At 39.2% G+C, this 24,520-nt stretch overlaps 1 protein-coding gene across 11 annotated transcripts in view; it reads right to left on the bottom strand.

Annotated features, from left to right (window-relative positions):
- Positions 1 to 1,418: 1,418 nt before the first annotated feature.
- The window catches only part of FBXW11 (F-box and WD repeat domain containing 11), a 148,258-nt gene continuing 125,156 nt past the window's right edge, over positions 1,419 to 24,520 (bottom strand). For all 11 annotated transcript variants that reach the window (XM_055285248.2, XM_055285253.2, XM_055285245.2 and 8 more), the window contains 7 exons: positions 17,862 to 17,980; positions 16,164 to 16,413; positions 12,771 to 12,889; positions 10,623 to 10,733; positions 9,603 to 9,681; positions 8,481 to 8,667; positions 1,419 to 3,966 (listed from right to left, as the gene is read on the bottom strand). In XM_055285248.2, the coding sequence (XP_055141223.1) occupies positions 8,506 to 8,667; positions 9,603 to 9,681; positions 10,623 to 10,733; positions 12,771 to 12,889; positions 16,164 to 16,413; positions 17,862 to 17,980 (840 nt within the window). In that variant the 3' untranslated portion in view covers positions 1,419 to 3,966; positions 8,481 to 8,505. The remainder of the gene's footprint in view (positions 3,967 to 8,480; positions 8,668 to 9,602; positions 9,682 to 10,622; positions 10,734 to 12,770; positions 12,890 to 16,163; positions 16,414 to 17,861; positions 17,981 to 24,520) is intronic.

Raw genomic sequence — 24,520 nt, 5'->3', positions numbered from 1 at the left:
GCAAGAAATGGCAAAATCCACTGGATCTGAAGGTGGTGGTGAAGGGTAGAGAGAGCTTAAGTTGTACACACTGAGATCTCACCAGAACATCAGGTTTAAGCTGTTCCTAAATCTGTCCCCACTCAAGTCCTTGGCCTTGTAATTTCCAGGTTCTCCCAGGCCAGCCCAGTAATAACTCACATACTCTGAGCAATAAAATCAAACAACTCCTAGAGAAAGGATGAGCAGATGACCACAACGTTGAAAATAATGCACAATCTCATTTATAGGATTCTACTTTCCAGTTTACCTGGCATGCACTAAGAAAAAGTTACTTATGACCTGCCCTACAAATCTTTCACATGGCTACACCTAACCAATATAATTTTTAAACTACTGAATTAGTGCATTTGGTGTATGGGGTCCGTCGTCCTACCTGTGGGCAGGTAAACACCTTGAGATGGCCATATACTCAGTCATCCCACAGATACTGAGTGAGTGCCTACAAGGTGTTGGATTCAGCTCTGTGCAACGAGCCAGCAGGAGCCCCAATATCTTAGCACTACAAGACAAGCTCCCAGAGTCTTCACCAGCTGGAAGAGCAAGCGCTGTATAGAAAAGAGGGTATCTATTGAAGGACATGAAAGAAACTGGTTAACCATCATTTGAGGGAATAGGGGTTAAGGGGGAGAGGAAAAATTACTTTTTACACTTATCTTTTTGTGATTTGTAAATTAGTTCTCTTAACCACATGCATAGGACACATTTGAAAAACGTTTTCTACAAGAAAAATGGGTGGGAACAATTACATAGAAATACTCTAATCTCATGCAAAAAGTCCACATTACCAACTGGGTTGACTAATGGGGGAAGTTTAGCCTAGCTATCTAAAAAACTCAGCTTCTACTCAGTTCTACTGAATAGAACTTCTGAGTAGAATCCTACAGATACTAACTGGATTTTTTCTGCTTCAATACTCTACCAGTATTGGTACCAGTGTGACACACTTGCACACACAAAACTCTTCATTTCTGATGCTATGGTGGAGAGGGCTGTGCAACTGCCCCTCACACCTCCATGGCCCTTCTTCAAGAAGGGGAGGACCCACTCACACCTGAAAGCCACTTGGGATGTCTCAGAGGCCATTTTCATGTTGACAGTTACTTGTGAAGCAATTAATTATGTGTGGGAAGCAGATTTGCAGGGGAAGAGTTCTTAGCTAGCCCTCAGCTAACTCCTGAGGTTCAAGCTAGCTTTCGGCAGAAGCCCAAGACAAGGAATTATATCATCTTCTACAACATTCTCACAGGCCAAAACCAGTTTGCCTTCAACCTCATTTTACAGAACAGATGATTCTAAAAATCTATAAATTTTAATTGTATGTCCCTGAATTCCTAATAGCACTTAACAGTTTCTTTGAAAAATTTCTTAACAGAACATCAGGGTATTGCAACACTTTATTAAGAGTATTGGCTTTGAATCAGTAGCTGAAGTAACAATTGCATGAAGCCAGATTAGGTGCACTGCATAACACCCATACTTGATTTATTGACATTACTTAGCAATTTATTGGACAAAAGTCAAACTTTTTTGTTTTTTATTAAGCACATTCCACAGTACAAAGCTGTCATGAATAATATCTGTACAATTTAACAGTTTCAATAGCTGTTCAGACACAAATTTATTTCAAACAGATAATTGGCAAACATAATTAATTACAAGTTAGAATTAGACTATCCCAGTGCTTTAAAACATTAATATAGCAGTAATTTACATTTGCTCAATTATGGTTAGCAAAATAAAGTCCAGAGTATGGCTGGGAATTACTATTATAATCCCAGAAAGTCAGAACTCCTTGGGTGCCAAAGTCCCCTGCTATAATTTAGTAGGCACAATTCAAAGGTTGTGTGCATATTCAAAGGCCATGATCTCCCAAGGAACAAGGGGAACTTCTATATTAAACATGCAAAAACAACAAAAAATCCATTCATTCATTCAGAATTGCCTCCTCCCCTGCCCCCTCCCTTCCCCCGGACTTTCCTGACCAGTTTGATATTGAAGCTATAAGACGAAAAGTGGTCAAAGCTCAATCACTTTCACAACCACCATCAAGCTTACAACACCCACCTTATGAATGGAGGCTTATTGTTTACACTTTGAGACTCAACCTCTCAAAAACATAAATTAATTTAGTAACATGGGAAGGAAGGATTTTTAAAAGAAAAACTAAAAAAGCAAAGCCAACTCGATAAACAAATCACATACACACACATTGATCCCCACACCGTTCTCAATGCAAAGGACAAATCAGAGCCCAGGGGCCTTCCCTTTAGTAGTAGAGTGTGCTTCCACGGGAAGAGGTTTACTTTATAGGAGGCTGTTTATTGGTCCTTTAAAATGTTATTGACATTCCTTGATCTTTGGAAACAATGGCAAAGGGCAAATCAAACCTAACATTGAATAAGGGAGAAGGAGTGCCAATTGGATGCCAACGTCCTTTCCATGCACTGTCAGGGCAACAGTGCCACTTACACATTTGGGCTGTGTCATCGGGAGTACTTGGGAGCTTTGAGAACCTGCTGGGGCCACAACAGCAGCTGACACCAGAGATGACTGGGGTGGCATCCATGGGCTTGAGGCTTTACTCCGCTTAAGAGCACCCACCCCTCAGCATGGGCCTCTGAACCAGCCTGACCTGCCCTGCAGGCTCCAACACACCAGCAGGCCCTGCCAGAACCTTGGCAAGGCCAGGATGCATGAATTCCAGAGCCAAGACAGCCCGTCAACAGGGCGTTCTTATTTCCCCTTCCCAGGGCCACGACTGCACAGAATAATGATTTTTGACAGTGAAGCCAAATGAATACTATGGGAGGTGACCACTTGTACTCAGGAGTACTTATGAGAAAAAGAATAAGAACAAAAAATGTTTAAGGTACCTCTCTATTGTATAATATATACTCCACAACAAATAAAACATTTTTGTGTTAAACTTTAGAAATTACATTTTAAAACAAGATTCTCATTAAAAACACACACAAACCACACACACACAATGACAACAACAAAATAAAAACACCGTATGAATACTGTAGGAAGGGTTCTAGGTAATCCACATCAACCCTGGTATCAGGTTCTTGAGGCCAGCCCATGGCTAAGTGCGAACACACTCTGTATTAGTGTCTCAAGCACAGGGGGCCCTGACTCCAGCAACTTTGAGGTTAAACTGTTATGTACATTATATCTACATGCGAATACAGTATTTTAAATTAGGAGGCAAGCACACGTATAAAGGTGTTACTCTACCAAATATCAGGAGATGGTTGGGGGACAGAGAACAGTTAATAAAAGAAAGAGCTATATTACCTGTTGGTAGATAATATAACTGACTTATAGTTCTTTAAATTAAAAGAAATTGGTACAGAAAGGAAGTATAATCCCAAAAATATTACTAAAACAATCCAGAGAAATTTTTCCATTGTCCAACATGTTCCTAATATAACAAGTCAGAATTCAAAATGACTTGGACAGTCAAAAGGAGAATGCTAACTTTTGAAAATGAAAGCCCTGGACATTCTGGGTAGGTGTTTGGCACCCAAAATTTCACTGAAGAAGAATGCTGTTTCTTAATACCAAACCAAAGTGCAAAGCAATATAAATTAGAGGCCAAGTCTTCTCTTGACGGTCGATTTACTTCCGTAAAACAGATTCTATGTTCCTTTTCTATGAACAATTTACATTTGAAACATTAGATTTTTTCACTGATGGGGGAAGGAAACAGGCTTCTGTTCTACTTGAAGCCGGGGAAGCTAAGGTCTCCTTCTCAAAGGAGAGCTGGAATCAAAGGTGAGAAATGTTGGTACTTGAAGAGTTAGGCTGCTTTGCATCTACCCAGCGTCTAGAACCAATTCCAGCTTCATAACTCAGCTGTGAACGAACTCCCTTAGGCATTTGGTAGCCATGTAGCCAGTAGTTCAAGACTAGAAAACCCTGAGGAAACAAAAACAGAAGCAAAGGGATTGTGGGTGAATATATTGTTTGGATGAGGATATACACACTCCACCCATCCCCATGCACACACCTACATGCATAACTTATTAGCATTAACAACAGAAGCTGCAAGTTGTTTTGAGTGTACTACATACCAGGTATCATATTTATTTAAACCTCACAACAATCCTATGAGGAAGAAACTATTATGACACCCGCTTCACAAATAAGAGAACTAAGGCTCAGAAAGGCAAAGTGTTTAGTTCAAAGAGTCAACAAGTGACAGAGAGGGGATTCAAGGAGAGGGCTGACCCTATAACCTATCACTCTCTCAGTACTGCTCTGAAAAAGTACACATACAACAAAAGATGCTTCACATTCGATTTTATATTTAGCATAATCTTTTATGACATTCAGAACCTACAAGACGCCAGTCTCACATCCTCACGAGAGCCCTCATCGATCACTAAGAAACAAAAATATGCAAAAATTAGCCTTTCTAAAATAGAATGCCAGTAATCAGAAATTACTTCCTTTTTAATAAGTAAATCATTTGTAAAACAACAACAGTATGGGGGAAAGGCCACTGAATGTCCCATAATTTTTTGACTATGGCTTTGAGTCAGAAACACATTTTAATCACAATTTCTACATTCATCATGTATGTAAATATGTACACACACACACACACACACACAAAATAATATTCATGAGAATATTGATATTCACAATATTTATCATTTTTACATACAATGCAGGCTGACATTTTCTATTCTAAATCAAAACAAAGTCAAAACCCACTCTGATAATGTCACAATCAGTGATGCACTAAACCACTGGCCTAAAGTCTAAAGTCACTTTAGGTGGCCAAAAAAAAAAAAAAAAAGCAAGAGAGACTTTTTAAAGCTTGAATGCTTTTTTTAAAAGGTGATTTTCCCAAAAAGTTGTCAATTTTCATAAAGATTAAGAATCTTAAGTCTTCTCAATGAATTTAAGATTCAATTTCATTTGCTACTGTTTTCCCATTAAGGATATTTAAGGGAACCTGAATTATTTCAAAAACATTAATGCCCCAGGACCAGAAGTGGACACTCTCAAATGCTGCTGAGGGGAGCATAAACTGACTGAACTCTTCTGGAGGGCAAAATGACCTCCATACGCACATGTACCCTAGAACTTAAAGTATAATTAAAAAAAAAAAAAGTCTTCAAACGTGATATCTTTTAACCCAGACCCTCCAGACATTTCCAGAATCCCATCCAAAGATGATAAAGGGTTGGACAAATATTAGGTTAAAAGAATGATCATAACATGGTTTTTTATAATCTCTAAAAACTGGGGGTTGGGGAGGATAAATATGTAATAACATATTTATATCCAAACAATCTAATTTGGCAATTAGGAATAATTTGGACAAATACTGACATTACTAACATGCAAGCATTTCATAATAAAGAAGAAAAACACGTTTGAAAATGTACAGTTATAAAGAGACATTTTAAAAAGCCTGAAAGGATCTATAAAAAGGAGTTAGTGGTAAACCACGAGCAGGAGTTTACTGTCTTCTTTTGGCTTATCTACTTTTTCAAATTTCCTAATAACGATCTTATATTGTCTTGTAATAAGAAAAAACAATAAATTTCTAGCTACTGAATATATAATACAACATACAGCTCTCAGATGTTACTAATTTTTTTAAAAATGGCTCCGCAAATAGATCTACTGCTGCATTTGCTGACATGGAGAGACTCTCACCTGATATTTTACGGGTGAGTATTTTACTGCAAGGTTAAATCATCATTAGGGTAGTGTTCCTTATTATGCATAAATCTTATGGTATCACATGGTTATAATTTTTTTCATGTTACAATAAGTGAAAAGCATTTGGGGCTGCATGCGGTGGCTCACTCCTCTATTCCCAGCACTTCAGGAGTCTGAGGCAGGCAGATCAATTGAGGTCAAGAGTTCGAGACCAGCCTGGTCAACATGGTGAAACCCCATCTCCACTAAAACTACAAAAATTAGCTGAGTGTGATGGCACATGCCTGTAGCCCCAGCTACTCGCAAGGCTGAGGCAAGAGGATCACCCAAGCCTGGGAGGCGGAGGTCGCAGTGAGCCAAAATTGCACCACTGCACTCCAGCCTGGGTGACAGAGCAAGACATTGTCTCAAAAGGGAAAAAAAAAAAAAAATTAGAAAAGAGCAGTAAAATCTATAAAGCTGACTACCAAGGTTGTTAAAAGTAATAAAATTGGAGAGATAAACACATTTGGGGTCTCACTGCTTGTGCTGGGATACAGGGAACCTCCAGCTTAAGCAGATAAGATTTTTCCATTGACTTATAATTGATCACAACTAGGCAGCTGTTCTGAGGTTTCCAAAAAAGGTAGGTTAAGAGGGAGGGCCTGGAGGAAGTAACACAAGTTTCCTTTCTACCACAGCCAATAAGAAACAGCATTGGTGATCACTGCTTCATCTCTCAACCAAAGCAATCTTGTTCAGGGCACTTTTAGGTAATATATAGATGTTGTCAGTTCATCTATTGTAATACACCAGAAAAAGAAAACCATAATATGGATGACTTGAATTTTGCCATATGCCTCTTTAAGCACTTTTTACTTGGGTCCATTCCTCCTTCCCTATATTTTCTTAGGCTTATTGGGAGGGGAGGTCAGGGGAAGGAGCAATCACTCAAGAGATCCTTGTCTCCTTCCTCTGTAATTCCTATTTTAAGGCTCCATTCAATAATTATAATAATTCTGCCATGTGGATTTTTCAACTGACTTATGAAGAATCTATCCAGAAAGAAAGCAGCAGGGCAGAAGATTATGATCAGGAACAGTCTGAACACACATGAGACCCGTAACAGCAAATAGGTAAGTGGCTTACAGGTCACTCCTGCAAGGCAGACATAACCAACCACAACCAGTCCTTTGGGGTCCACATGGGGTCCCAAAATCCTTCCAAAGGAAACACTCCCACCAGTCACTACTGACCAAACTGAGTTGGCATGAAGAAAACACTTATTTGCCATTCCTGATGTAGACCCTTGGTTTACCGATAATAGATGGAGCAGGGGCAAGACCAGAAGTCAGCAAACTTTTTCTGAAAGGGCCATATGGTAAATATTTCAGATGCTGTAGGCCATAAGGTCTCTGTTGCAACTACTAAGCTCTGCCACTGAAGCACAAAAACAGCCACAGACAATACATAAAGGAATGAGCATGGCTGTGTATGAAAATCTTTATTTATGAACACTGGAATTTAAATTTCATTTAATTACTGCATGTCATGAAAAAAATTCTTTTAATTTTTTTAAGCATTTAAAAATGTAAAAACTATTCTTAGCCTGTGGAGACAGGGAAAAAAAAAAACTTAATGGATAAGCAGAGACTAATTAAAAAAAAAGAAAACGGGTAGTGAGTTAATTTTGGCCCCTGGTTATATATAGTTTCTTGACCTCTAGATAAGACAAACTTCCTGGTGGAGTTCTATTTATTGGATCTTGGAATCTTGATGAAAGAATATCTGAAAAGATGGTAACTTAGTAAATAGGTACCAAGAGTTTTCAATCTCTCCATCAAAAAAATTCCTAATTCTGCACATAGACTTTCTTATACTTTTGAAATTCAATGAACAGGAAAATATGTAATGATAAAAGACCACTAAGAAGTAATGATTTTAAATAAATACAAATTTTATCAATCACAAGTCTTTATATACATATATCCACAGTAGTATGTTTATGTGTAAACATTTATTCAATCTACAAAGTTTAATGTGTATAGAATTCACTGGCCCTCAGCAGAACACACAGGGTTGTCAATACTGTTCCTAAGTCATCAGTTCCTAGGACACGGCCAAGTAAGACTTCTCATCTTCCAGACTGAACACGCTTAGTAATAATCAAAACATTCTGTCATCAATGGTTATAATGACTTTCAGTGTTCCTGTAACCAGAGGAAAGGACTTTGCTTCTCAGCGTATCTGCTGGGTTTCATGGAAGCAGAACAGGTTTTAGGGGTCTCTCAACAGATACTCTTCTCTGATTCATCCTTGAGGGAAGGATGGTTGTGGGTGGATTGTGGTAGTGGGGAAGAGAGAGATTTTGAATGTTTTGTCAGATGATGATTTTTTTTTTTTAAATAAAAGAATTGAAGGACAGGAAAGAAAGAGAAAAAGAAGATTCTTGTACCCCAAAATAAAATTCAAGGGATTTTACTGGTGTTAAATTGATTATGACCTAAAAAATCATTTAGGAACACAGTTTTTAAAAACAGGAACCATGTTCATCATCTGCCAATATGAAAACCCACACAATAGGCAGGATTCCAACTCAAACCTTGTATGGATGTGACTATAAAGATCTAGCCTTATACTTGAACTCTGCAAAACTTGACACATCTAAGAGAGACCTTGGTTCACACATCACCAAGGAACCCAAATCACAAAATTTCCCCAAAGGGAAGGTGAATTCAATCAGCAAAATTGGAAGGGGAGAGGATAGTACTCACCTGAAACGGGTGAAAGTGCAGACTGTTATCTGGAGATGTAAGTGTATGTTCTGGAGGGAGAACGGGTCTCATTCTGGGCACTGGGAGGCACATTTAAGAAATCCCAAATCAAAATAGTGTCATCGTGGGAGCTGCTGATGATCTGAAACTCATCAAACTGGAGCCGAAACACACGTCCAGAATGTTCCTATGAAATATAAAAACTTCATGAATAAAATGAGATCTTTACAGCCCCTGATATCTCACAATGAGAAATTGGGCAGAAGATGAAAATGCAGCCACTTAAACAGACTTCCTAAATGACTGTACAGAGCTCACTGAACTGTGTCCTTCATCCCAAGAACAAATGCTCTTCTTTCTTTTCCTGCTAGACCTTTCCTTTCATTAAACTTTGTATCTTAGACTCTAGTTTACCAATATTTCAAAGATCGTCTCACAAAGGGCCTTAGAAAAGTAAACAACAATACATAATACCCATTCTTGATACACTCTAAAAATCCACTGGAAAACTTAGAACCAGAAGGACAGTTTGTTTTAACATGACCAGGATCTACCTCAAATTGCTGCCAGCATCAAAATTCGTGGTGAAATATTATAAGGGTTCCCATTAAAATCAAGAGGAAAGACAGTTCTGCATCTTCTAGTAAATGCAAGAAGTGAAGAAATATAAATAAAACTACTAAAATTTTTTTAAAATCTACCAATATTTCCAAATGACTATCTCTTCAAAAATATAACAGTACTTATATACAGCATAAACATTTATATATAGTATAAAAATGTGCTGTTATTAAAACATAACCACAAATAGCCATATTAAGAAATCTTCCAAACCTACAAGAAGGAAATACTGCTTGCCCTATGAGGAAACAGTCCACCTACAAATCAGGAAGCCTGCCTTCAGATCTTAAGTTGCATTATGTCTCCCCTTAGGAAAGTGCTCACAGTAATGTAAACATCAAATATTCTCTGGTTTTGGCTAAACAAAATGAAGAGTGACATTCTCTGAAGGCATCTTGTGAGACACACAAGCTTTCCTGTGATACACCTAGACAGGACTATCTGCAAATGGTCATCCCCCAGAGCTCAGGGAACCAATTCCTGTCTCGAGAAATCACATACCACCAATGTGCGCAAACACAATGTGCTTGCTGGGGCTCGAGGGTCAAGAGCAGCTTGCAAGTCCCAAACTTTAATTTTCCTAGAAAGGAAAATGAGATGTGATTAGTGGAAAAGTGAACAATTTATATGCTGTCAAACATTTCCTTGAAAAAAAAGTAGTGCATCTGAACTGCCTATTTATAAAAGCTAATGGGGAACATGCTTATGTTTTTACAAATCATCTGAACCAATTACACTTGATTTTGGAAAAATTAAGAACCTACACATTCTCAGAATTGCTGAAATTTTAAAGAAATATTATTTTAAGGGAGATAAGAAAACAACTTCAAGTTATCTAAATTCAGTTCCGGACTTGATAACCTATGTCACCAAATTCATTCATCAGGGGACTCTCTAGGGCTGAGTAGGTGCTGCTGACAGAAGCTAGGGCTCTGTGTGAAATTCCAAGGATACCTTTCTCCAAATTAAGCAAACGCTGGAAGTTAGTAATAGGAGTACAAACAGACCAACTAACCCATTTGGGAAGTATATATAAGGTCATCTGGAAAGATTTACAGTTGCCATTTGCTCATTTAAAATGTAGTGAGGTGTTTTAAAGAGGGTTTGTTCAATTTACCAAAAAGAGAAAAAAGGAGAAAAGAAGAAACTTATTGTTGAACACACACACACACACACACACACACATACACAGAGCCTGGCTTAATTTCGGGATAAAGCAAAGAAGTCAATACCCCCACATCAAATATTCAAACCTAAGCTATTGCTGGAGTTTACAACAATGATTCAAAGCGTAAGTTCAGGAACCACAGTGACTCTGCCTCTGTGTGATTTGGGGTAAGATTTAGTTCTTCTTTCTGGGCCTGAGTATCCTCACCTAAACAACTGGTATAATACCTGCCATCCACCATTACACAGAAACCTACCATAGAACCTGGTACATACAGAGTTGCTTAATATATAGCACTTCTCTTTCTTCTTGATATAGTTATAGCAGTATATCTGAAAATCCGAAAGACATACCCATCATAGGCCCCACTGACAATCCTCTTGTTATCAAACCGGATGCATCGGACCAATTCTTCATGTCCCTCTAGGACTCTTAAACAGGCACCACATTCAATATCCCAGAGCCTTGAATGAAAAACAGGCCTCTGTGAAACAATTTCCCACACGGCTCACACTATCCATAAGTTTTTATATCTGTTCCATACAGATACAATTTTTCACTATCTTGGAACTCTTTATTTCTATCTCACTTCCAGTACACACCACACATATAAAGCTATATGTGTACATTTATACCATCTGTGTGTTTCCAAGCACTAAGCTAGGAAGAAGACTTACTTTTTATTCTATTTCCTTTTATATGATTTGAAACTGTTTTTAATCATGCGTCTGTATTACTATTTAAATAAAATCAACAAACAAGAAACTTCAATTCTATTTAATTCTTAGGCATTCTCTTGATGTCTGAGTTGATAAAAACCATGTAGACAAATGGTGTAGGAAAGACTTTTCTGGGGAGACAGGGATTGTAGGCAGTAAAGGAGAAACAGCACAGATGAGACAAGGTGGGAAAGGAGATATCACATACAGCCAGGGGGTTAAGCTTCCGCCCCAAGCACTTCTAGCACAGTGCATGCCGTGAGGACCACTGAGGTTAGAACTGGCGGACCAGCAGGGGAGGTGGCTATCTCTTGATGAGGCTTGGGGATACCCCTTCCTTGATACTATATGCTGAGTACTCGGATTGACGGTTTACAAGGTCAGAGTGGGAGACTTACTAGGTACACGCAGTGTTCTGGTGGAAATATAAACCCATTGACAACACCACGCCTTTTTCTCTGCATATGATTTATATAACAATTCTGGAGTTAGAGATCTTTTTTCCTATTATGACTGATTTTCTACAGTATTTGCAGAAAAAATATCATAGCTAGTTAGCATGTACAAAACAAAGTGAGCAAATTAATTCTATCATAACTTTTTCTTAGCCTCTCTACCAGTAATTCCTATGATACGTCCAAAGAACATTTTATTACAGCTGCCCTTAGCAAATCTTCTTAGTACCCATGATGATAGCATCTCTAATCTGTGATCAAAGCCATTCAGTACTGCCACTGTGACTCCAAAGTGGTTCCCTTCTATAAGCTGGAGAGTAATACACCTTACTATCTCGTAAAACCTTGACAATTCCAATGAGGAAGTTAAGAACTGTTTATTGATGAAACATTAAGCAACACCACAAAGCATGACGAATATAAGAGAATCAAGATTTAAGCTCTAAACTAACTTTATGGTATCTTAAAGCCTAAAGTGATAAAGCAAACTTAAATAGCTTTTTTGTTATTTGCTTGCCTTAAAAAAAAAGTTTTAATAATCTTAAACCCAATCTTTATTTTGACCAAACATTAGGCAATTATAAACGACAAAGTTTAGTCACTTACGTAAAGCTTATGTAAAGCTTAGTCACTTATGTAAAGCTACTAGCATGTGTTTGCTTGCCTGCCTTTAAAAAACAAAAATTTTTTTTTAATAATCTTGAATCCTATCTTTATTTTGACCAAACATTAGTCAATTTGATTATAAACCAAAGTTAAGTTTAGTCACTTATGTAATGCCACTAGAGTATGCTGAGACAGTGGGGAAATGGCATGGGATAATTAAGTAGCTATTGAAGGGATGTTCTTCATAAGAAACAAAATGTCTAAGGTTAGTCAGATTTATTAGAAAGCAGGGAGGCCGAGTGCTGGGAAGGAAAGAGGGAGGTAAATGACCTGGCAGGAATAGATGCAGTCTTGGGAGAGAAAAATAAAGTATACTCCCATGTGTTAGGTAGGGAGGTGGGAGCTCACAGGTGAGGGAAATCGGCGTGAGCTGGGCTGCAGCACCCTAGTCTGTTCTGAAGTGCTCTGGTATTAAGTGATCCCGGGTGGAGTTAAGGTTAAAAAACTTTGTGTACTGGGGGAATCTTGGAAAAACACCCAGGGCACACATGGTTTTCCCACTTGAGTATACAGAGCCAAATACATTTCTAAAAGTTACCTAAAGCTTCCTTATCCGAAACATCCCATTTACCCTGAGTTGTTTTGAGCATTAGAACTTGGAGATGAGTCAACAGTGTGGCGAAAATCAGCCTGCTCTGTCAGCACACCAACTTCTACCCACCTAATGGTATTATCTGATGATCCACTAACAACCAGCCGATCCCTGTACTGGAGACAGGCAATGCCTCGCTTGTGCCCATTGAGAGTACGAACAAATTCACAGGTGCTCGTGCTCCAGACCTGTATAACAAATTAACAATATTTTAAAGAATGAATGCAGGGAAGTCCTCCCACAATATACCTTTCTTAAAAAGACAGAGCTTCTGAGAATGACCCAAATATGTGATTATAAAATACGGAGTCCTCTAACTCAAAGTTGGGAGGCTAGGGGGCAGACTAGACAGCATAAAATTTTCTTGGCTGCTGAGTGACAACACTGGAATGAAACACGGAGGGAAGTGAAGTCTCCAGTCTTTGAGATCTTTACAAAGAGAACATCTCCTAGATGGTTCGGACGTTCATTTACCTGGAGGAAAGAGTTTGGGCCAGATTTTATGTTTTTACACCAGCTGACATTTCAAACCCCGTGGAGCTAATGTAATAAAAAAGCTTCCAGCTGGGTACGGTGGCTCACACCTAATCCTGGCACTTTGGGAAGCTGAGACGGGAGAATTGCTTGAGCTCAAGAGTTCCAGACCAGCCTGGGCAACATAGTGAAACCCCATCTCTACAAAAAATAAAATTAGCTGGGCGTGGCAGCATGCACCTGTGGTCCCAGCTACTCAGGGGGCTGAGGTGAAAGGATCATTTGAGCCCAGGAGGTTGAGGCTGCAGTGAGCTGCGTTTGTGCCACTGCACTCCAGCCTGGGTGACAAAGCAAGACTTTGTCTCAAAAAACAAACAAAAGTTTCACCTTTCATATCATCCTCTTTTCCAGCATATTTTCTGGAACAGCTCCATTTATTTTGACACATTACTTCTAATTGGATGTATGTAGAATAAATAATCCCCTCTTTTGTGATATCTGAAAGACTTAGATGTTCATAGACAGCTAAACATATTATTAGACAAATAAGGAGACACACAACAACCAGAGTGCCCTGAATTATCTTACCAGCTGCAATTGTAGCTGAATGGGATAGATAAATAGATCTCCACGTGTAAAAGAATGGCACTGGACCCCTACCTCATACCTTAAACAAAAATTTAACTCAAAATGGATCAAGGACCTACACATAAGCACTGAAACTATACAAGTCTTGATAAACTGAACATCATCAAAATTAAAATCATTTGTGCATCAAAGGACACCATCAAAAAAGTGAAAAGACAACTCACAGAAAGGGAGAAAATATTTGCAAATCATGTATCTGATAAGGGACTTGTGTCCAGAATATATAAAGAACTTATAACTCAACAATAAAAAGACAAATTACCAATTTTTAAAGTGGGCAAAAGATTTAAATAGACATTTCTCCAGAGAAGGTACACAAATGGCCAACAAGCATACAACAAGTTGTTTAGCATCATCAGTAATAAGGGAATGCAAAGCAAAGCCACAGAGTACCACTGTACACTCACTAAGGCAGATATAATAAAAGAGACAAATAATAGCAAGTGTTGGCAAGGATATGGAGAAATCCTCCATGCTGATATTATGAAACAGTTATTTTGTAATAAAGCTCAAACCCTCTCAACTTCCAGGCACTGGTCTCATACCAATTGGTGTGACTGTGGGAGTAAGTTGCCGCATATAAATCCTGGTTGTTTAGCTTCCCAGCTATCCAATGTAAAGCCTGATGCACACTTTGTGATTTGTGGGGCTAGGTATAAGAATGCTATCCAGTGCTGGTCATGAAAAGGAGGTTCTTCTGAGCAAGCTGAAACCCTCATATACCACTGGCAGGATTGTAAAATGGTGCAGCACCTTTGGAAAACAGTTTGGCAGTTCCTCAAAATGCTAAACACAAGCCTGGACAACAAAGTGAGACCTGGTCTCTACAAAAAAAAAAAAGGGCCGGGCCTGGTAGTGCCTGTACTCTCGGCTACTCCAGGAGGCTTAGGTGGGAGCCTCAGGGGTCCCTGAGTTGGGGGACTGCTTGAGCCCAGGAGGTCAAGGCTGAAGTGAACCATGACTGTGTTACTGCACTCCAGCCTGGGTGACAGAGTGAGACCCTGTCTTCAAAAGGAAAAAATAGTTAAACACAGAGTTACCATCCTAAGAAAATTAAAAACATGAAAACTTCTACACTAATATTTATAACAGCATCATTTGTAATAGTCAAAAAAATAGAACTAAAATGTCCATCAACTAATAAACAGATGAACAATGAAATTTTATTCAGCCACTGGAAGCAACAAAGTACTGGCTGGGTGTGGTGGCTCATGCCTGTAATCCCAACACTTTGGGAGGCCAAGGACTGCTTGAGCTCAGGAGTCCAAGACTAGTCTGGGCAATAAAGCAAGACTCCATCTGTACTTTAAAAAAAAAAAAAAAAAAAAGACGGGACAAAGCTGATATATGCTACAAAGCACATGGATGAACCTTGAAAACATTATACTAAGTGAAAGAAGCAAGAAACAAAAGGCCACATAAGGTATTCTTCCATTTATATGAAGTGTTTAGAAGAGTCCAATCCCAAGACAGAAGGTAGATGAGTGATCACCAGGGACTGGGAAGAAACACAGACTGACTGCTAATGAGTGTGAGGGTTTTAGAGCGCGATGAAAATGTTCTGGAATTAGACAATGGTAATGTTATAAAACACTGCAAATGTACTAAAGGCCACGGAATTACACCCTTTAAAATGTTCAATCTTATGGCATGGAAACTATATCTCGGTAAAGCTGTTATAAAAGCATAAGAAAGCTAAAATTCAAAAAAGTTAGCTTGGATATTGGAATCAGGACTGCATTTACCATATCCTAGGGATCACCCTAGACTTCAACTCCTTGTTACAAGTCTGCCTCCCCCTTCACCGCATGCTAAGCTTCTTGAAGGCACGGGCATGTCTTCTTCATCATCATATCCCTAGCATCCGGCCCAGAGTCCACCGCACTGCGAGTCCTCAAAATTAGATGAATAAATTAAATATCTAAGTTCTGCCACTAACTAGCTGTGATGATCACCAACACAATCCTTTACTCTCTGAGCCAGATGTGTAAAATGGGGCCACACCTACCTCAAGAGAGCTAGGAGTGTTAACTGAGACCATAATGTAAAGCTCCCAACACACAATACACGCTCAACACGTTCGCACTCTTCCCCTTAAAAAGGTGATCAAGAATTCCACATCATGAAACAGAAGACTGTTCTCTCTTCTGGACCCATGGCTTTTCCTCCTACCTTGCCTACAACTCTAGAGATATACAGAGTGGGATGGCCTCAAGGGTTCATAAGCACAGAGGAGAATAAAGATCTTGCCAGGTACCAGGTTGGTATAAGCCACCTCTGCTTTCTCTCTGTTCTAAAAGGGACAGGAGCAGGTAGGGCTATGACTGCAGACATACTTACTTTGATGGTCCTGTCACCAGAGGCGGACACGATGTACTTGTCGTCAAAGTCTACTACATTGACAGCAGCCCGGTGGCCAACCAGGACACGGCGTAAAGTGATATCGGTCGCAGAAGCCATGTCCCACACAGCAATGGAGCGGTCCTTGGAACAGGTCACCATCAGTCCATTGCTGAAGCGTAAGTGCAGTACGGCCTCGTTGTGGTGGATCAATGTGTTAAGAACTTCACCCGTGTTCACATCCCACACTCTAGGAGAGAAGAGAAAAGCATGATGCTTAATTACGGAGACAGCCAGGAAATGATTCTGGTATCTGAGCTCTGTCTGGATCTGCAATAGTTTGGATATAGTTTGTCTGACTCTACCAAATCTCATGTTGAAATTGATCCTCGATGTTGGAGGTGGGGCCTGGCAGGAGGTGTTTGGGTCATGGCGATGGATCGCTCATGAATGGCTCGGTGCCATTCTCATAGGAGGGAGTTCACTCTTACTTCCTGAGAGAACAGGTTGTTGAAAAGAGCCTAGCACCTCCACCCTCTCTCTTGCTTCTCTCTCGCATGTGATCTGCATATGCTGGCTCCCCTTTGCTTTCTGCCATGAGTAGAAGTAGCTCGAAGCCCTCATCAGAAGCAGATGCTGGTGCCATGCTTCTTGCAGAGCCTGCAGAACCATGAGTCAAATACGCCCCTTTTCTTTATAAATTACCCAGCTTCAGGTATTCCTTTATAGCAACACAAATGGACTAAGACAGGGTCTATTCTTAATGAACCCAAGGACATGGTTAAAAGGGGCCCCTGAAAGCAATTTCTTTATTTGCTGAGAAGTGCTGAGATGGTTTCAGAAAAGGCTAATTCTGGCTCTGCCCGAGTTTAGGTATATTTAGCAGTCAGGTATTCAGGGATGGTGTTTGCAGGCTCGTGCTGATGGCAAAAGATGATTCCTCTAGATAGTAGATTTTGTATTGAGTCTGAGATGATAGGAAGAAGGAGGCTTGTTGGCTGAAGAACTGAGAATGGTTCCAAGCTTAGTTCTTGTTGACCTCTGACAGGCCTCTGAGTCTATCATTTATCCACTGCAAACTGGGTAAGTCATGATGCCTCATCAATCACCACATCCACTTCTTTACCCAGCTGCTTTATGGACAAAGCCAGGGTCTCCCAGCTGCTTTGTACATCCAGGGATTTGGAAGCAGCATTTCCACATCACGGCTTTTCTGTAACCCTCATCTCCTAAGAGGACAAGTTCACACAGGGCAGAGGGGGAAAGACTCAGGCCTCTGAGGCTGAGATGTGATCTCTGGCAGAAGCAGGGGTACGGAAGCACTGAGTCCAGCAGAGGATACTAAGCGTGCTTCAAGCAGGGGTGGCGAAAGAGTCCAGGAGTGACTCCTGGAAGTGAGTGTCTCCTCTCTGCTCTGGACTAGTTTCCCAAAAGAAGAAAGCCAGCCTAATACTTGGTATATGCTCTTACAGGAAAGCATGTTGTTATCTCTACAATGAACAGCAATAGGAATAGAACACCCTTAACAAAAATTAGCTTTCCTGCCTAATTTGCACAAACATGTCTACAATAAAAGTAGTTTGAAATACAGCATGTAAAAATGTAAGTTTGTGTATGCCTCTCCCAGAGGAGGATCTCAATCTCAGACTTTCTCAGGGAAGGCTTATAAGTTAAGAACAATGAAGCCAGATCACTCACCTCACCGTAGAATCTGAAGAGCCGGTTACAATGACACGCTCATCATACTGCAGACAGAGGACAGAGCCTGTGTGTCCTGTTAACACTTTCAAACATTCCAGGCTGGTTTTATCCCAAATCTATTGAGACAAGATTAGCCACAAACGATGATTTATTTTACTATATTTTGATGAATGTCACTGTCCCACCTTATGTTCTGATTATAAAACACACTTGGGTTACAGTAAATAAGAAACACTGAATATCAAACAGGTAAGAAATGACAACAAGGAATATAGACAATAGTGATTAACTACTAGGATAGATGTGCTATTTTGCTTAATTTGAACCCTTAGCTATTGATCTCAGTACACTTATCAACAGCCTCATAAAGGGGACTTTTTAAAAATAAAATCTGTGAAAAGAATTCGCTCACTGGCTGGGCGCTGTGGCTCATGCCTATAATCCCAACATTTTGGGAGGCCGAGACAGAAGGATCGCTTGAGCCTGATGGGCAACATAGCAAGCCAATCTCCGCGCGCGCGTGTGTGTGTTTTAATTAGCCAGGTATGGTGGTGTGTGTGCCTCTGTGCGTGTGTGTGTGTGTGTGTGTGTGTGTTTTAATTAGCCAGGTATGGTGGTGTGTGTGCCTCTGTGCGTGTGTGTGTGTGTGTGTGTTTTAATTAGCCAGGTATGGTGGTGTGTGTGCCTCTGTGCGTGTGTGTGTGTGTGTGTGTGTGTGTGTTTTAATTAGCCAGGTATGGTGGTGTGAGTGCCTGTAGCCCCAGCTACTCAGGAGGCTGGGGTGACAGAATTGCTTGAGCCCAGAAGGCAAGGCTGCAGTGAGCCATAATCACAACACTGTACTCCAGCCTGGGCAACAAAGCAGGACTCTGCTTTGTCATTTTATTTTTATGTCTCATAAAAATAAATAAATTCATAAAAAAGAACTGGCTCACTCTCTGGAAAGCAACATGACAACGTCTATTAAGATGTTTTACAAATGCATACCCCTATGTTTACAAAAACAAAAAGTGGAAAATGAAATGTCCAGCATTTCACAAAAGTCTCAAACTATGAAGGGTTTAATGAGAAAATATCATGCTTTATTATAAAGTTAAGCATTTTTAAAAATCAGAACAAAAATGATCTATAAAGTGACACAATGACTATGTATATTTTAGAAATGGAAGAAAGGATTAAAGGAGGCAAAATGTTGTGAACAGTTGTTTTCACACTCTGAGTGTTCCTTTTCTCGCTTCTTTTACTGCCTCCACAGGCTTGTCTTTTCTAGAATGTCACAGAGTTGGAATCATACAGTACGTAGCCTTTTCAGATTGGCTTCTTTCACACAGTAACACACACTTAAGGTTCCTCCCTGTCTTTTCATGGCTTCATATACATCCCTTTTTAGTGCTGAAAATTATCCCACTGTCTAGATGTACTACAGTTTATTTATCCATTCACCTACTGAAGGACACCTTGGTTGCTTCCAAGTTCGGGCAATTATGGGTAAAGCTGCCATAAACATCTGGGTGCAGGTTTTTGTGCAGACGTAAGTTTTCGACTCTGTTGTGTAAATACTAACTGGTATATATGGTAAAAGTATGTTTAGTTTTATAAGAACTGCCAAACTGCCTTCTGAAGTGGCTGTACCATTTTCTATTTCCACCAGCAATGAATGAAAGTTCCTGTTCCTAATGAGAACTCATGGACGCAGGAAGGGGAACATCACACTCCGGGGACTGTTGTGGGGTGGGGGGAGGGAGGAGGGACAGCATTAGGAGATATACCTAATGCTAAATGACGAGTTAATGGGTGCAGCAAAACAACATGGCACATGGATACATATGTAACAAACCTGCACATTGTGCACATGTACCCTAAAACCTAAAGTATAATAATAAAAAATAAAAAATTTAAAAAAATTAAAAAATAAAAAAAAAGTTCCTGTTCCTATTGCTCCACATTCTCACCAGCGTTGGGTGTTGTCAGTGTTCTGGATTTTGGCCATGCTAACAGGTGTGTAGTAGTGTCTCACTGTTATAATTCACATTTCTCTGATGACTTACAACGTGTAACATCTTTTCACATACTTATAATATGCCATCTGTATATCCTTCTTTGGTGAGATGTCTGTTAAGGTCTATGCCTTATTTTAAAAAATCAGGTTAAGCTAATTGTTTATTTTCTTACTGTTGAGATTCAAGAGTTCTTTGTATGTCTTTTGCATACATTTTCTCTAGTCTGTGGCTTGTTTTTTCATTCTCTAGACAATGTCTCTCACAGAGCAGAAATTTTTAATTTTAACAAAGTCCAGCTTATTAATTCTTTCTTTCATGGGTCATGCCTTTGGTATTATACCTAAAAAGTCATCAACAAATTCAAGATCATCTAGATTCTCTCCTATGTTATATTCTACAAATTTTATGATTTTGTGTTTTACAATCAGGTCTTTAATCCATTTTTAGTTAATTTTTGTGAAGTATATAGGATCTATGTCTAGATTGTTTAAGGGTAAGGGAGGCAATATGGTGTCTAATTACTTCTGCCCCATTTGTTGAAGACACAATCTTTTCTCTACTGTATTGTCTTTGCTCCTTTGTAAAAGATCAGCTGATTATATTTATGAAGGTATGATTTCTGGGCTCTCTATTCTGTTCCATGGATCTAGCTGTCCATTCTGTTGCCAACACCACACCATTGTGATTACTGCAGTTTTACAGTAATTCTTGAAGTAGGGTAGTGTTAGTCCTCTGTCTTTATTCTACTTCAGTATCATGCTGGTTTTTGCTTCTCCATATAAACATTACAGTCAGCTGGTAAAGATCCACAAAATCACTTGCTGGGATTTTGATTGAGACTGCATTGAACCTACAGACCAATTTGGGAAGAAATGACTGACATCCTCACAACAGTCTTCCTACCCATGAGCATGAAATATCTCTCCCCATTTATTTAGTTATTTGATTTCTTTAATCAGTTTTATAGTTTTCTTCACATAGATCTTATAAATATTTTGTTTGATTTATACCTAAGTATTTCATTGGGGGGGTGCTAATATAAATGTTATTGTGTTTTTTGAGATGGAGTCTCACTCTGTCACCCAAGCTGGAGTGCAATGGCGCGATCTCGGCTCACTGCAACCTCCGCCTCCCAGGTTCAAGCGATTGTCCTGCCTCAGCCTCCCGAGTAGCAGGACTACAGGCACCCACCACCACGCCCAGCTAATTTTTTATTTTTAGTAGAGATGGAGTTTCATCATGTTGGCCAGGCTGGTCACAAACTCCTGACCTCAGATGATCCACCCACCTCGGCCTGCCTAAAGTGCTGGGATTACAGGTGTGAGCCACCACGCCCAGCCATGTTATTGTGTTTTTAATTTCACATTCCACTTGTTCATTGCTGGTATATGGGTAAGCAACTGACTTATGTATATTAACCTTGCATCCGGCAAACTTGCTATAATCATTTATTAGTTCTAGGAGGTTTTTTTTGTTGATGCTTTCATTTTTTTCTACAATCATGTTATCTACAAGCAAAGACAGTTTTAATTCTTCCTTCTCAATTTGTATACCTTGTCTTATTGTGTTATCTAGGAATTCTAATACAATGTTGAAACGTAGTGGTGAGTGGGGACATCTTTGTCTTATTCCTGACCTTAGTGGGAAAGTTTCACATTTCTCAGCACTGTGTATGATGTTAGCTATAGGCTTTTTGTAGCTACTCTTTATCAAGTTAAGGAAGTTCCCCTCTATTCATAGTTTACTAAGAATTTTTATCATGAAAGAGTGTTCAATTTTGTCAAACGCCTTTTCTGCATCTATTGACATGATTTTCTTCTTTGGCTTATTGATACGATGGATTACATTAATTGATTTTTGAAGGTTAAACATGAAGATATTGGTCTGTGGTTTTCTTTGAATGTCTTTATCTAGTTTAGTACTAAGGTAATGACGGCCTCATAGAATGAGTGATGAAATATTCTCTCTTCTTCTATCTTCTGGAAGAGATTGTAGAGAACTGGTGTAATTTCTTACTTAAATGTTTGACAGAATTCACCAGTAACCCATCTGGGCCTGGTGCTGTTTTGGAAGGTAATTAATTATTGACTCAATTTCTTCAACAGATAAAGGCCTATTCAGATTACCTATTTGTTTTCATGTCAATTTTGGAAGACTGTGTCTTTCAGGGAATTAATTCATTTCATATAAATTATCAAATTTGTAGACACAGAGTTGTTCATATTATTTTATTATTCATTTAATGCTCATGAGAGCTATAGTGATGTCTCCTCTTTCATTTCAATGTTAGGAATCTGAGTCCTTTTTTTTCTACGTTAGCATAGCTAGGGGCTTATCAATTTTACTCATCTTTTCAAAGACAAATCTTTTGGTTTCCTTACTTATTTCTATTGATTTCCTGTTATCAATTTCATTGATCTCTGCCCTAATTTTCATTAACTCTTTTATTCTGCTTACTACGGATTTAAACTGTTCTTTTTCTAGTTTCCTAAGGTGGAAGCTTAGATGACTGATTTTTAGTCTTTCTTCTTTTCTAATATATGCACTCAATACTATAAAATTCTAAGCTTTCACTGCATCCCACAGATTTTGATAACTTGGGCTTTCATTTTCATTTAGTTACACCCACCCACACATGCACACATGTGCACACACACACACAGGGAAGGAGGCGGGAAAGAAAGTCTCACACTGTCACTCAGGCTGAAATACAGTGACACAATCACAGCTTACTGCAGCCTTTGACCTCCCGGGCTCAGGTGATCCTCCCACCTCAGCCTCTTGAGTAGCTGGGACCACAGATGCATGCCACAATGCCCAGCTAATGTTTTTTAATTTTTTTGTAGAGACAGGGTCTCCCTATGTTACCCAGGCTTGTCTCAAACTTCTGGGCTCAAGCCATCCTCCCACCTCAGCCTCCCAAAGTGTAGGGATTACAGACGTGAACCACTGTGCCCAGCCCCAAAGTATTTTTAAAATTTCTCTTGAGATTTCTTCTTCGATCCATGTGCTATTTAGAATTATGTTATTTAATCTTAAAGTATTTAGGAATTTTTCCAGCTTCTTTTTGTTACTGATTTCTACTTTATATCCACTGTGGTATGACTGGAAATTGTATTAATTTCTAGCCTTTCTTTTTTTATTGATTTTTTTTTATTTTTCCATAAGCTATTGTACAGGTGGTATTTGGTTACCTAAGTTCTTTAGTGGTGATTTGTGAGATTCTGGTGCACTCATCACCCAAGCAGTATATACTGCACCATATTTGTAGTCTTCTATCTCTCGCCCCCCTCCCACTCGTCCCAAGTCCCCAAAGTCCAATGCATCATTCTTATGCCTTTGCGTCCTCATAGCTTAGCTCCCACATAACAGTGAGAACATACGATGTTTGGTTTTCCATTCCTGAGTTACTTCGCTTAGAAGAACAGTCTCCAATCTCATCCAATTCACCGCAAACGCTGTTAATTCATTCCTTTATATGGCTGCATAGTATTCCATCATGTATGTATCAGTCACAGTTTCTTTATCCACGCGTTGAGTGATGGGCATTTGGGTTGGTTCCACAATTTTGCAATTGTGAATTGTGCTGCTATAAACATGCATGTGCAAGTGTCTTTTTTAAATAATGACTTCTTTTCCTCTGGGTAGATACCCAGTAGTGGGACTGCTGGATCAAACGGTAGTTCTACTTTTAGTTCTTCAAGAAATCTCCCCACCTCACAACAGGCCCCAGTGTGGGAAGTGGGGAGGGATAGCATTAGGAGATATACCTAACATTAAATGACGATTTAATGGGTGCAGCACACCAACATGGCACATGTATACATATGTAACAAACCTGCACGTTGTGCACATGTACCCTAAAACTTAAAGTATAAAAAAAAAAGAAAAGAAAAAAGAAATCTCCACACTGTTTTCCATAGCGGCTATACTAGTTTACATTCCCACCAGCGGTGTAGAAGTGTTCCCTGTTCACCATATCCATGCCAGCATCTACTGTTTTTTGATTTTTTTATTATGGCCATTCTTGCAGGAGGTGGTATCACATTGTGGTTTTGATTTGCATTTCTCTGATCATTTTTTCATATGTTTGTTGGGCATTTTTTCCTGTGTTGAGCATTTTTTCATATGTGTGTTGACTATTTTGTGTATCTTCTTTTGAGAATTGTCTATTCATGTCCTTAGCCCACCTTTTGATGGGATTGTTTTTTTCTTGTTGATTTGTTTGAGTTCATTGTGTTTGTTTTTTTCCTGTTGATCTGTTTGAGTTCATTGTAGATTCTGGATATTAGTCCTTTGTCAGATGTATAGACTGTGAAGATTTTCTCCCACTCTGTGGGCTGTTTACTCTGCTAACTGTTCCTTGTGGTGTGCAAAAGCTCTTTAGTTTAATTAGGTCCCAGCTATTTATCTTTGTTTTTGTTGTATTTGCTTTTGGTTCTTGGTTATGAAATCCTTGCCTAAGCCAATGTCTAGAAGGGTTTTTCCAATGTTATCTCCTAGAATTTTTATAGTTTCAGGTCTTAGGTTTGAAGTCCTTAATCCATATTGAGTTGATTTTTGTATAAGGTGAGAGATGAGGATCCAGTTTCATTCTCCTGTATGTGGCTTGCCAATTATGCCAGTGCCATTTGTTGAAAAGGGTGTCCTTTCCCC

This window comes from Symphalangus syndactylus, chromosome 7 (genome assembly GCF_028878055.3).
Source record: "Symphalangus syndactylus isolate Jambi chromosome 7, NHGRI_mSymSyn1-v2.1_pri, whole genome shotgun sequence".
Classification (NCBI taxonomy): Eukaryota; Metazoa; Chordata; class Mammalia; order Primates; family Hylobatidae; genus Symphalangus; species Symphalangus syndactylus.
Note: the sequence above shows the minus strand (reverse complement) of the source record. Positions and strands in the feature narration are given on the sequence as shown.